General features: G+C 34.9%; 1 protein-coding gene across 5 annotated transcripts in view; it reads right to left on the reverse strand.

Annotated features, from left to right (window-relative positions):
* LOC103523348 (four and a half LIM domains protein 2) overlaps positions 1-15137 on the reverse strand; it is a 50634-nt gene that overhangs the window by 1362 nt on the left and 34135 nt on the right. For all 5 annotated transcript variants that reach the window (XM_008489416.3, XM_026820155.1, XM_008470432.3 and 2 more), the window contains exons 4-5: positions 6599-6768; positions 406-592 (exon numbers count right to left, since the gene is read on the reverse strand). In XM_008489416.3, coding sequence (XP_008487638.1) covers positions 406-592; positions 6599-6768 — 357 coding nt within the window. The remainder of the gene's footprint in view (positions 1-405; positions 593-6598; positions 6769-15137) is intronic.

The following is a 15137-nucleotide window of genomic DNA, read 5'->3' on the forward strand; positions in this document are numbered from 1 at the left end:
CCGGGAAATCCTAGGTTTACCCACTCTCCAGGATTTCCCAGTAACATATTTATTGTAAAATAGAATAGAATATACCTTGTTTATCCTGCCAGAATGAGACTGAAAAGTTCCTTTACTCCCGCAGGTCTTTTAATATTTCATAGATAGAGTTTACAAATATGCAAATATAACCTTGTTTAGTTTTTACCTTATCTATTACACGCAATATTATAATCGTACTTCGAAGAATTGTTTATGGTTACTTTGAGGTAGGCCATTATTGTGAAAACTCCTTGAATTAATTAAATACCTACCTAAATGTCTTTGAAAAAAAAAAAAAAAAAATGTGAAAACCCCTTGAATTAATTAAATACCTCCCCAAATTTTTTTTAAAAAAAAAAAAAAAAAAAAAAAAAAGTTTCTCACCAGTGATTGGTTTCTTGCACGAATAGCATCGCTTAGCGAACAATTCGCCGAAGCAATCAGCGCAGAATGGTTTATCTTCTCGGGATGTAAACCGTTGGCCTGCCAGTGAAGTACTGCAATTAGAGCATGTGAAACATTCTCTATGCCAGGGTTCGTTCTTGTAGGTTACTCCGCCACTGGTGATGATCTGAAACAGAAAGTAGAATAGAATAGAATATACCTTGTTTATCCTGCCAGAATGAGACTGAAAAGTCCCTTTCTCCCTCAGCCTAAAGAAGGTCTTGTGTATTTTTGGTACAATATTTTTAAAATAAAGTTACAATTATAAAAAAGGCCTCTTTTTTTTAAAAAAAATACAAGTTATTACTTTCTTGTTGTACAGCCCCTCTATCCAGCTCTGGTCAAAGTAATATCTCAGTACGATATTCAAGTCAATTATTTTTGCTGTTCAAATACATGATAGTATGCAATGTTTTATTACCTAGATAAAATTGGACTACTCTGAGAATTCTGGGAAGGAGAGCTTAGACATTCTAGGAAAGAGATCATAGGGAAGTAAAAGCAGGATAGAATAAAACTACGTTTTTACATTCCGTTTACTAACAGAAAAGAGTGCCGAAATGAATATCTTTTCTTGCAAAATAACCATAATTATTATTGTATGTAATTGATAGAGACGATATTTGTATGAACGCCTGAAAACTACACGAGTATGCAATGTGCAATAGATGCATAAAATCATACACTATACATTATTTAGGTACATCCTATTAGCTTCCAATACAATGCTCAGGGGATATGCAACTTCCGAACAGACGAGAACTGTTCGATATAAGTACCTACCTATTCATATAGAATGCAGAATATTGCGTACATTCTACGAGAAAATTAGGACATGAAATTGGGTCGCAATAAGAAGTAGATGGCGAGAATAAGTATGAATGACTGGACAAGAAATTTAAGAGCAGAATTTTCGGACGGAAATAGAATCGTAGAGAGGTACGAGTCGAGGAGAATTACTGTCTTCTGAATATGTTCAGACATAAGGAATTTATTCAGCTTGATTTAAATTATTTATATCTTCGTAGATTAGAAAAACAAAATAATAATGAAAAATAGGTTTTTTCGTTTACTTTTTTATTATTAAAAACTCGTATTTTCAGACAAAGTTATTAAATGATTTTATGAAAATAAAGTTTTCATGAGGACATACGACTGATGTAACAGGTTGTTTTTCTCTTTCTACCCCCAGAAGAAAAATGGTAAACATATTTCAGTTGTCACTCGTCTAGCTGCAGGAAGGGCTTATGTTTGAGTCTCAAAAGAAGGAAGGATTTTATCCTCATATGGGCGATAATTTGACCCACTCCGAGTCACTCTTTACATGTCTCTAGTCCCCCGCAGGATATGTTTGACTGGTTAGAATATTTTATAATGTTTCTGGTAATTAACCAGACTGATGTGCCTTGTCTGAAGCTTGACGCTTGTCACAAACAAAATAATGATAAACGAGGTTTGATGTTCATTTCATCAGATGGCGATATGAGACTGACAAGTTTTGTCAAAAAACTCTCCATTCTGATGAGAATTTGATTACGAGCTCCATTTTTTACCCCAATCTCCTCCTCGTCCACTCACCCTCTTTTTTGTTCCTCTCCTTCCCTTGATTGAAACTTGAACGAGACAAATTTGCAACAAAAACAGAACAGTCAAGTGGTTTTAACAATTTCAATATTCATGTAGCTAATTTTTATTTATAAATTCTTTGAACATTTTGCTTGAAATTATCAAATTCTCTAACCAATTGTTGTTTCATAATATTTTTTATGGAATTTCTGTTATTCGTTCTACCTAGTTCATCTATGAAAAATATTTTCGCTTCAAATATTCATCTCTCAACTAGATATTCGCTTGGATGATGATTTATATGTGATACTGAAGAACCTCAATTTCAAATCGCCCCAAGGAAGTTCAATAATTGCAAACTGTACGGAGGAAGCGATTAGATATTAAATTATTTTCATAGGTCATAGTGAGTAGGAGACATAAGGCTAATTTAGAAGTAAACACCCTGTAACTCATGATATGACAGCATAGTTTTGTTGGAACCACGCCCCCTAGTCTGAGTCTATTGGTACTTGGCCTGAATTTTGTACAGTGAGACGGTCAAGGTGAAAATAGTTGATAAGCCGATAAGAATCTTAACAAGATAAAAGTGTTTGAAGGCGCGTCACTTAAGTTTACTTTGACAGTCTAAGTGTTCCCTAAAAGGATTACTAGACAAATATCAGTACCTACTTGTACCAATAAAAGACAGACATCAGTACAATATTCAATTTGAGTAACCATCAAATGGACATAATCGAAAGTATTTGCGCCAGCCTAGTTAGCTTGGGGGTTAGCGCGTCTGCCCTGTAAGCGCTAGGTACCGGGTTTGATTTTTGCCCGGGGCAGATTTCATCCTAAACACCAAACCTCTTAAAACAATCTACAATGTACTTAGACCTAACTATCCGATCTCTTTATTCCTCTCTTTTGATCAACCTAGAGTACCCATAGGTTGGTGCGTTTTGTGAATTCTTAATTACCACAATAAAGGTCATTATTACCTCGTAATTGCTTTATTTATTTGAACAGTTGAATAAAACCGAGTAGTGCCAGTTTATTAATTTATATGCTTTTGTATTGCTAATACAACAAGAGTTATTGTTTGGTATGTATGTTTTGTTTTGTCATTCTTCAGCCATTGTACCAACTAGAATGATCAAGGTAAGGTTATCATAGGGAGCTAATTACTATTATTTAGCTATTTAGAATTCTCAATGTTTACAAAATCAACAAGTTTTGAATTTCCAAGTGGATCATCAAAGACAAAACACCGTCTACAGAAACAAAGAGTCACAAGTTATCATAAAGAATACCTACAGGTATAATATAGGTAATAACTTATAGGTATACAAATTTTGATTTAAAAAAGAAGAAGATAGCTATCGACTTAAAAACTTAACCTAGTTCCAATCGAAAAAAGTTGAGTCACGAAATAATGAGACAAAAGATAAGATTACGCCTTTACCTTGAAAATCTGCAACACCCAAGTGTCAAAATGTGACATTCGTCCCACCTTGTATTATATGCCGCCTAAATGTTTTCGTTGTAACCTTTTGTTATTGTTACCTACATAATTAGCAACTTGGGTGCAGTCAGGAAGATCCAACCTAGACCTTGTTACAGGTTATGATGACGTTATCATCATCATCATCATCATCATCATCATCATCATCATCATCATCATCATCATCATCATCATCATCATCATCATCACCACCACCACCATTATCATAATCATCATCACTACCATTATCTCATCATAATCATCACCATCATCTTCGTTGTCATTATGATTATTACTATCACAATCGCCACGTGATTCGAGTTATAGACAACATAAGGATACAAGAATGTTTCCGCATATTGTTTTTCTTGTTCGTATTACAAATCATTATCACAATCATCCTAAGTTGCTAATATACAACACAAATATACCCTCTTAAATTTGCCAAAAATTAAAACACAAGCAAGGGTTCTTAGGAACTCTATGTGAAATATAAATTTATGTTGGGGAAGACTCTTCAATTGGTTTCTTAAGGGTTTTGTTATTATTGGTTATTCCTATGGGGAAACATTGTCAAGTGCTTCCATTTGGCTACATATTGGCTATTTTTGAATTTTGAGTAACGAGTACTTTGAAAATTCAAGTTAATCAAGATCAAATTTCAGGACCGATAGACTACCTAGGTACTTGTAGCATCTTCTGAGATATTTCAATCTTTATAAGAATTCCAATACCTACTTAACTTCAATTTAGTTTTATTGATGAAGTTTACGAAGAAGTTCCATGTTGATTTCCCTGAAATATTTGCAAAACTTTCAGCAGCACAAATTGTACGTTAAATAATGTAAGCCTCCTTCGTGGATAAATTTAACATGATATTAGGTTTACCAATCCTTTCAACTTTCTGAATTTTCTATAAAACTTTTTCAGAAAAAAAGGAAAACAACAGATTTTTTACTCAATATTCATCTGAAATTGGAAAGCAATTTTCTATGTGTGTATACTGCGTGGTTAGAAAATCCAATACGAGTATAAGTTTTCTAGGAAAACTTCAATTTTCTAGGAAATCTATTTTTTGAAAAGTTCCTATTTTGTAGTTCAGTATATAGTTCCTATTTTGTCAAAAGGAAGATAAAACGAATTGAATTGACAGATAATGATAAAGCAAAGACCAACAGGAGGAGTGGATAGAGAAAATATAAGCAAGGAAGAATTTAATTAATTTCTTGCTAGGTAATTAGAATTTTATTAGGTCACATAGCAGTGTGTAGGGGTGCTTGGGTATTGAATAAATAGTGCCGAGGAGTCTAAAATATATCGTTCGTATTACAATGTCTTAGAGATAGGGACAAGTACGAATAAGTCTCCAGAATTAGTGGCCAAAACTTCAGATATTTGAAATAATCATCCTATACGAGTATCTCTTCTACCTCTGACAGTGAAAGGCGGAAATTTTGTAATAAGATTCTTATCAAGACAAGTGTTCAATTTAAATTAAATTTATCAAGTACCTATTTCTTTTATGACGCCACTTGTTTATTAGGTTTTTTTTACTTTCTTATATCTCGGAGTCTCAGCAACATTTTTCCAATATTCCTGGGAATTTATTCTTGAGACAGGCAAGTTCAAGTTCTTTTTTCAATATTTTTCTTTGATACTGAATCAGAGCATTAGAAAACATTCTCATTTTACAAAACCAAAATTCTTATTCTTTCTACAAACAAAGCAGAAACATCAAGTAAAAAATTCTTCTTTCAAGAAGAAAAAAATCTTCTATCTAGTTCTTCTTTAAAAGTAGGAACAGAAAACTCATTTTAGCACACACCACTGGTCTCATTTACATACACCTCCAGTTTGATTGGTATGGGTAGGACTTCATATACGTGTCTATGCTCTATTAACGTTTCCATCTAATTGGATATCAATGTTATCGTACAGGTGGGTAGAAAACACAGGTGTATTTTACTGATATAAAAAAAATAATAATAAATAGAAAATAATAATAATAATAATAATAATAATAATAATAATAAAATCGGGAGAGTTGGTGTGTAGTTGTAGTTGTTTTGCATTGATTAAATTTCAATGTTTGTACAAGTACTTCTCTCTACAATATCTGAAGGAGATTATATACGGGCCTCTGTATCATAGGTTAAGAGCTATGACGAAATCTTGACTGACAAAAATGTGATCCCTTATTGGTTAGGTTTACATTAAACTATGTAGGTATTAACATAATTTTTTGTATGTTTGTTACATTTAACGAACTATTTAATTGCTTGATTTTGAGCTCAAAACTTAACATTATTATTGCCGTTCTTACGGAAATGAAAGTCAACAAGTATCCAACCGAAATATAACAGCAAGAATAATGTGATCCCTTACTCAAAAATTCAATGAACTCGCTATATTATTCCATCATTTGACTTTTAACCTGACACTACCTTATTACTGAGTTGATTAGGTGTCTCGAAGACATTTTCGAAACGATTATAATTTTCTAAATTGAGAAAGGGAAAATTCTGTCGAGGACAATAATTACCGAAATGACAGAGAAATAGACAGCTCAAGAGAGCGCTGGAAGTGGTAGTAGAGGGGTGGGAGATCAGAAAGGTTTGTAAATAGATTTTGAAAGGGTCTTCGGGGTATTATTATTCATGAATAAATGAAGCACGAAAATATGAAAAAATAAGAAGAAAAAACTGTCGAGCTGAAATCGAACTTCATACAACTAAATTTGGAAATCTGGAAAGTAAGGTCGGCTCTGTCAGACACTTGCTACCAGACGTGGTAGATGGTCATAATAAGAACTTCTGATTACAAGGAGAGAATGATAGATGTAAAGGTAAAGAGGGAAAATACAGAAAAATAGATTAGGAAATAGGTACGTATTAGAAAGAGAGATTGAAGAAAGCGAAAAAAGAGCAAGGAAGAAAAAATATTATAAACATCAAAACGAGTTTTCATTGCGAAAGCTTAATGTGACCCAAAAACACAACCCCGACCCAAAACTGTGACTTTACCGAAAAATATATCCCTAGAGGGAATTCAGTTAAAAATAGAGACAAAAAAAAAGCTTACCTTGTTGCATTTGACACAACGAGTGGCGAATTTCTCCTCATAGCAATTGGCACAGTAGATTTCTTGTTCTCTGGGGATAAAGCTCTTGGTTCCAATGGGGGTTTTACACACTACACAGGCGAAACATTTCTCGTGCCATTGTCGGGTTTTGTATTCCATTTTCTTGGTTCCTGGGAACAGAAGAAAAGAACCATAATTAATAAATCAAGTGGTTGTAAAAAAATGAAATGTGGAAGACAAATAAATCCTTTTTATTTGTAATTGAGGCTCTAATAAATATAATATTATCTGAAATAAGTAAATAAAAATCTGACCTGAGAAACACCAAGAAAAATGCAGGTAAACTAAACGGGAAAGGAAAATCAGATCTGAGGAAGTGCCTGCGTTGAATCGTATGCATATCTTGAAACTTTCGGTGCCAAGATTAATGTTTGAAAGTTAAAATTTTATCTCCAACTTTCCCCACACATTCTACGTGTTTGTTTTGTATTTTTTCCCCTAAACAAACTCTTGTTTGCAACTTTTCAGGTTTTAAATCTTAGTTGTATCTGGGTATTACATTAGTTGACTCTTCGCATGACAGTGCATGTGAAATGAAATTCTAAACCACTATGAAGAAGTACATTTCATGGAAGTCTATTTTGCTGGAATGTGCAGTTGGAGAAAACTAAGAGCCGTTCAGCATTTCTGGGAATAATTCCTTTGGCGGCATGTCCATTTGTAATGACATTTCTTTTGATCTTACTTTCACAATAATTTTTTTATGAGCTCTGTGCTTCTGAAACGAGATTCTTGAAATCTTGCAGCTAAAAATATATATTATTAACCAGAAAAATGGCTCTGATACTAGGAAGTGCAGTTCACTATACGTCCTTTGAGTAGGCGTGTGAATTCAGTTTTGTACACAAATACTAGGTATATTAGGTAAACTACCTATTATGTTTTAACATACGAGTACCTATTAGGTACCATTTTCAACATGTCTGTCATTTTCCTCTTTTCTACAAGAAAAATACGTTATTAATGGTGCACGTCTAATTCGATATTCAGCGAAATGAAATTTTTCGAATCTGTCAACGAGAAAAAAACATTTCATAGAGGTACCGGATGAACCAAAATGGTTCTCAATTTTAGTTCTATTCTGAGCAGGAGAGAATATCTGAGAAATTTCACAAGAGGATAAAATAAATACGGTTTATCGTTTGTTTTTATTATATTTCATACTTAATCTTGCTACTTTATCTTAGGTGAGTACTGTTTAGAACAGTTTTTTTTTCGAATTTCGACCATCGACCCTTGCCCAGTACCGACCAAAGACAAAATAACCAAACCATGCTAATGAATAGAAGTGTCCTCAACGGAGTCTTGACCATAGTACCGACCCTCGCAGAAAATCAAGAATTTGAGATGAGTATTTTTTCTGCGATGGTCGATGGATGGGCTCCGCAAGGGTCAATGGTCCATGATCTATGATACTCAGCTCGATTTCTTGATTTTCTGCGAGGGTCGGTACTATGATCAAGGCTCCGTTGAGGACGCTCCTATCTATTGGCATGATTTGTTTATTTTGTCTTGGGTCGGTACTGGGCGAGGGTCGATGGTCGAAATTCGAAAAAAATGTGTTCTAACGCGCCGCGCACTTAGTAGGTACTGAGCACCGTTTCTTGGACGCCCTGTTTAAGAATAATTTTCACAATATCATGCTATTTTGCATCTACGTATTCTACGTGCATTTGTACGTGGAAGCAATGTAGCATGAAATGCACAAGCAAGGTGATGAATATTCTACCTATTGTCATGCATTGAAATGAGTCACCCACGCCAGGCTCGAGTTCAGGGTTTCCCATTCGGGAGACCTGGGATAATGGATGACCAAAGGTAATTAAAGGTGTTGTGTGTGATGTGGTGGTGGGTGTGTGTGTGGTGGTGTGTGTGTGTGTTCTGGCGAAGCAGGGTACAACAGCTTGTAATAATATAAATTTGACTTTTCCTGAAATGAAAATGCTGCATCCAATTTCAAGTTAGCCCCAGGTACATAGTTTGTCCACAGCTAGGTGGGTAAACCTACCATGGAAGTGACTTATTGAAACGTGAAATAAAACAACCAGAATAATTCCTTTTAATATTAACTTTGTCTCTTCCAAAGTATCGACTTTCTTGTATTGAGTTGAAGAAATTCTTTTCTTGAAAACGTAGAAATACCTAGAAAGCTCTTGTATCAAATGATTTTCAAATATCGTTGATGTAATGAAATTTTCGTGGGTGTGTTGAAAAATTAAAATTTCCAAGAAACTTATTTATATACCTTTGCAACCTTTGAAAAGATGATGTAACAAGATCAAACATAACAATGGAAGATTATACTTATGTACTTATCTTTAACATACGTATTAACACATAATTCATACCTATAATTTACCATTTGCCATTTGTGTGCAGAAAATTTTCGACTCCTTACACTTCTAGCTTTTATCTTACATATTTCTCTCATTTCTTCATAATCTTTCTCTTTGTACTCATTCATTCCCTCAAAGCTCTTGTTTTTCTGACTCTCACGTATTATGCTTAGCGATACATATTATATGTATAACCACTTTTTTTTTCTTCTTCTTCTTTTTTTTAAAAACACGAAGAGCAGTCGATCTTTTTTCTCTTTTAAATCTAATTTCGAGATCACTTTTTATCTAGTTTGTCATTCAGTAGAACTAAAGAGTTTTTAGACTTAACCTCTTCATCACTATGTTCACCACTATCCAATGGTTGAATAGCATTGACATAAAATATGTCAGCAATGATACCGTCAGTTCCTGACAATTGATTTCACTTTCTCGACCTAGGTATTTCTTTGATCTGTTACCGACGAATCTACTCGTAAAACTTGGAACTCACTAGTTCCTACCACATTCTGCATTGTCCTTACTTTCATTCAGTCAATGAATTACTTCATTTCTATTGGATGGTTAGGTCCACAATGCATCACCTGCTATAGATAATAATCATGTTACGGAGATTGATCGTATCTCACCATTCTCAGTTGTGGCAGACAAGCACGAAATTCGACTAAAAAAATCAGGGTTTGCTGGTAGAAAATGGTGCAGAAAAAAAGTTCATAAGATCTTTGTTATCTTCCAAAACACAATTTATAAGATCTTTGTCATCTTCCAAGACTCTACTTTGACTCCACTTTCAAGTATTGTTACTAAATGCACTCGTTTCAAGTTCTTTGAAGCTAAAATCCTATAGGCCTTGAAATTTACAAGAGCAGTTTGGAAGTCTTAAAATTTGTGTCTTAAAATAGTCTAGACATTTGTGACATAGGAATAAGTAGGTATAGGTCCGAGAGACAATGTTTGATGTCCAGAGTCTGATACGGTTCTCAGATAATGATGTTTTCTAGTCAATGTTATTCCATTATCTCATGTCTTGGTGCGATCAAAACATCATCCCCCTGCATCTCTATGGTATTTGAGGTTGAAATGATAGGGCCTCTGTCCGTGATAGACTGACAGCTTAGGACAGGTAAAGAGATTGATGACTCGAAACAATAGAAGTTTTCAAGATAATGAGATGGTTCAGTCCCTTGAACAAATGGTTTGTTACCACTTAAGGAAATGAAGCAGTTAAAGGGGCATGATATAGTTGAAAGCTGGTAATATTCAATGCAAACTATCATACGCATTCAGACTACTAAGTCATTTCGAAATTGGCATTAGACAGCTCAAAATAATCGAAGGCATAATTATTATTCTAAACAATAGATGATATGGCCAGAGACAGAATCTAAGGACAAAAGGAGCAATCTCAACTATAGACATCGCAATCTAAAAATAATCTTTGAAATTCAGCTTCATTTTAACAACAAGAACACAAAAACAATACTAGGAATAAAGTCCAATGATTTTCCTTTAGTTTAGCTTTCCCACTAAGATATTGATTAGGCAAATGGCTTTCAAATAGTTCTGTGTCAGTAGGTAACCTAATTCTCTGCTGACGTAAGGAAGCAAGGGCCTCCTGTAGGAAATTGATGAGCGTTGAAACTTTGATAAGTTTTTTCAAGCCTTTGGAAGGAAATTTCTTGGTAATGATGTTCATGCTGCTCACTTGTGTTGCTTTGAGAGAGCTTTTACTCATTAATTTTATTATTATTGCTATTAGACCTTGTGCTTTTTTCGTTCTAGCTTTTTGCTTTTGTCTGACTCTTCTATTTTAATCGCTTTCTTTTTACTCTCATTTTCTGCTCGACAACGTAAGAGTGGGTATTCACGTTCTCTATTAAGTTTCAGCTACAAAGCCCGATTCACTTTGTTCTTTTTGGTTCTAATTTTAGATCACGGATATAGGTTCTCGGAAGAACGGAAAAGATGAGGGTAGAAAGTGGAAGTAGGGGACTTCCAGCAATTCTCTTTATTTCTGTTAGTTTTCAAGCAGGACAAAATCTATAGGTTCCGCTGAAATAAATATTGGTGGATGTGCATATCGCACCAACTAATACTCGTATTGGTGGATGTGTATCTCGCAACAAATAATACTTGTATTTGTACACTAACTATACCCCGGAAATAAGTTGAAACCATGCAAATTATCAACTCTTGCGTTGAAATTACATTAAGTCTCATTTTTAGGGAAGAAAGAAGAAATCATCTTCTAATAAAACGATCGTATTGAAAGCGAGGAATTTCAATGCGAAGAGAGTACAAATTTAGAACCAAGGTCCAACTTGACTGTTGTGCGATAGGCACAATATTTATTAAAACAAATAAAAAAACTTAGTTCGTGACATAATTCTCCCAACAATTCAATATTTTTGCCCGTATTATCTGCCATTAATTTTTACTAAGTTGATTTTTTTTATATATATAAATAAATAATTTAGTCACTATACTAAATGCAAGTCATTTTTATTTATTCCCTCTCGTTTCTGTGTTGTAGAAAACTTGAAATTATTACCCTTCAGGTTTGATGTCCTACCTCTAAGTTCTTAATTTGCCTGACGTAAAGTTGACATTGTAATAAAAAAAAAAAAAATACCGAGAGAGGTTAAGAAACAAAGAAAGAAAGGGAGAGAATAAGGAGGAAAAAAAAAGAAGGTAACAAAACAAGGAATGTTGAAGAGAAATTGAGTTTTTTTTTTTTTAAGTTACAAGATACTACACGAGGAACGTGGTATGTAACATCTAACATCCCACTTAATAGTCCAGTAAAACTGAAAACTGAAGAGCTCTCTAAGGCAAAGAGCCTTCACGACAAAAAAAAAACCCAAAGGAACCCGAAAATTGATCAGAAAACTTCGTTTTTATTTTGAACATTTTGCACCTGGTACCGATAAATCACTGGAGTTAAGCAACATTGCGTGTGGTTGGTGTCCGGATGAATGACCATCTGAGCAATCCCCATTAAAAAAAGTCTACATATCCGCTACTGACGATTTTATATCCTAACAATAATAAATAATTAGCGTGAATAGTTTGGCGGGGGCTTGTCACCCACTGCCTCATTATATAGGGTCATAATATACTTCCCGGAGCACCTTTTGGTTTCTTGAACTCTGACAATATAAGGAACTTGTTGCGACGATGACTGTATTTGGTATTGCCTGATCTATTCATGAAACTTGATCCTACCAGGTCGAAAAATATGGCCACAACCTCCGTCATGCGGATGAGAATAGCTTTGGAATCATTAGAGTATGAATATTCCATCTTGAAAACTTTGAAAGAACTAGATATCTTAACTGCTGATAATAATAAAAGGTAATAATAATTAGGCCAATTAGGGTCTAACATTAAAACATGAGGAGGATTCTTGTACTATCGCTATCAGTTTCAAGCAAACCTTTCTAATGGATCTACCTCCTACTAACAGGCTCACAAGGTGGTGTTCAAGGAAACAAGGTCCTCTTGTTTCAGGGAGATAAATATGTAATAATAGCTCTATTATGAATTTTACTCGTAAATTAAGGTTCTATTTGCCTTGCCTTCTTTCACAGCACTGTCTCCTACAACTCTTCCATAAAAAGAGCTTTCCCACAACAACTCAGCTCGAGTAATTTAAATGTCAGAAATAGCAACCTTTCCTAGTTTCCTTAGAATGAAATAAAGGAACAAGGAAAGCAAACTAGTGGGTGAAGAAAACAAAACTACATTCAGGAAGATACTTATTATCATTCCACCTGAGAGGACACTATTGTGTACCATGATACAGCTGTGTGCACTCTGCGTAGGACCTTTCTTTACTATTGGTTAAAAAAGAAATAGGTTCTAAATAGGGCAGTAAGGAAAAGAACCAAGTCCTGGAATAGAATAGGATCTTTCTTTAATATTGGTTGAAAAATAAATATGTAGATTCTAAATAGGGCGCTGTGCCTGAGAAGTACCTTTTTTGGCTGAAAAATAAATCGGTTCTAAATAGGACAGTAATGAAAAGAACTAGATAGGTAAGTCCTGGAATAGGATAGGATCTTTCTCGTCTTTTGTTGTGAAATATAAATAGGTTCGAAATAGGCAGATGTGCCTGAAAATAATAATTGAGTATAGTGCTTTATTTAGATTGTCCATTTAAGACAATTAGTCCCTTTATTTCAACGGTTAACAAGCTGGGCCCGTCCCTCCGGGAATTTTTCAGCCCGTAGTTTATTCGATCGTGATTAAAGAAAATCAGTACCTATGTATGTACCTACCTAATTTGTTTAGTATTCAGTTTATTATTATTCTTGATTTGACTTTTCGATTTTACTTTCATGTAATGATTTAAAATCAAGACTAGAGCCCGTTCTCCCTTTATTCCCAAAATAAGGTTCAAGTCACCCATCCATTTATTGGCCTTGCTCGGCGTTGCTTAACATAGGTGACGCTAAAACCGGTCTTGAAATAACGACTGAAGTGTTATCTAAAACTTACTCGCTTTGAGTCCATAGGTCGTCGCGACAAATTTCAAGATCAGAGCTCATTTGTGTGAGAAAATGTGAAAAAAATCCCCCAAAAACCAGTTTTTTTGGTTTTTTGGCTTTATGGTTTTCTGGACAAAATTTGCACCACCATTTTCGTGATCCTGGTAAAAAGACCTTTAATTTGATATATAGGTCGACCAGGTTTGGATAACTCCTTCTATGGGGACAGACCGACAGACCGACAGACCGACCGACAGACAGACGACACCGAAGCGAATACAATAGTCCGCCCACTATACCTTTTATTATTAGTAATAATAAAGGAAGGACGGACTAAAAAAAGAGGAGGGTAGGGGAGAGAGAGAACTGTAGAAATATATTAGGTACAAAATGAAAGTTTTTAAAAAAGCATATCACTGTGGCCAAGTGGGTATCACACTAGGCTTGCACACCTGAGGTCCCAGTGAGTTCAAAGTTTTTTTTGGATCTGTGCTTGAAGTTTGGGGTGCACTCAGCCTCCTGAGGACAATTGAGTAGCTTGGAAGTCAGTCAAAGCTACTCATGTATGAAGCATTGGCAAGTTGTGATGTGGAATGGCAAGTTGTATCCTCTTCTCTTGTGTCCTCCCTGTTAATCCTATGTAAGACCATGGCCTGTAACAAAAAGAAATTCTGTTAAACATATAAAAGTAGGTCCCTGCCTCTATATGTAAGGGGGGACTAGTTGTTGTTGTTGTTGTTGTTTTAGCAGCTTTAGCTTTTGCCTAATGGCAATAGCAGAATAAAGAAAAGATATCTTTTTGTATCTGCTATACATCGGGGTGATGGTCTCTAGCTCTAGCCATGTTAAATTAGCAGGCTTATCCTGAATTGCAGTCAACCATTGTGAAGACTTGTGCTTGGTCTTTAAAAGCAGAGAGAACCCTTTGAAAAACTGCCAGCTAGCTAAGCTGGTTAGGGTTAGCTGTTCTCCTCCCTGTTTATAGTACCACAGCCAGATGCTAGTCTACTCTCTGTTTAACATGCTTTAGCCAGACATCACACAAATGCGCTCTGATCTTGAAATTTGTCGCGACAACCTATGAACTCAAAGCGAGAAAGTTTTAGATAAGACTTTATTCGTTAATTTAAGACCGGTTTAAGCGTTACCTATGTTAAGCTACGCCGAGGAAGGCCAATAAATGGATGGGTGACTTAAACATTATATTGGGAATAAAGGGAGAACGGGCTCTAGTCTTGATTTTAAATCATTACATGAAAGTAAAATCAAAAAATCAAATCAAGAATAATAATAAACTGAATATTAAACAAATTAGGTAGGTACAAAGGTATTCTTTAACCACGATCGAATAAACTACGGCCTAAAAAATTCCCGGAGGGACGGACCCAGGTTGATAGGTACTGATCGAATAAACTACGGGCTAAATAATTCCCGGAGGGACGGGCCCAGCTTGTTATTACTATTGTAATAATAAAGGAAGGACGGACTAAAAAAGAGAAGGGAAGAAGGAGGTCATTTAAAACATTAGGTATAGTGTGTTCCTGCCTCTGTTCCTATTAACCTTGACATTGACATACTCTTTCAAAGAGCTTTGGAAATGATAAAATTGTTGGAAAATAAAGTTTCCGCCATTTGAAAAATAACAAATCACGT

The sequence above is a fragment of the Diaphorina citri genome, unplaced genomic scaffold (genome assembly GCF_000475195.1).
Source record: "Diaphorina citri unplaced genomic scaffold, Diaci psyllid genome assembly version 1.1 scaffold1, whole genome shotgun sequence".
Lineage (NCBI taxonomy): Eukaryota > Metazoa > Arthropoda > Insecta > Hemiptera > Psyllidae > Diaphorina > Diaphorina citri.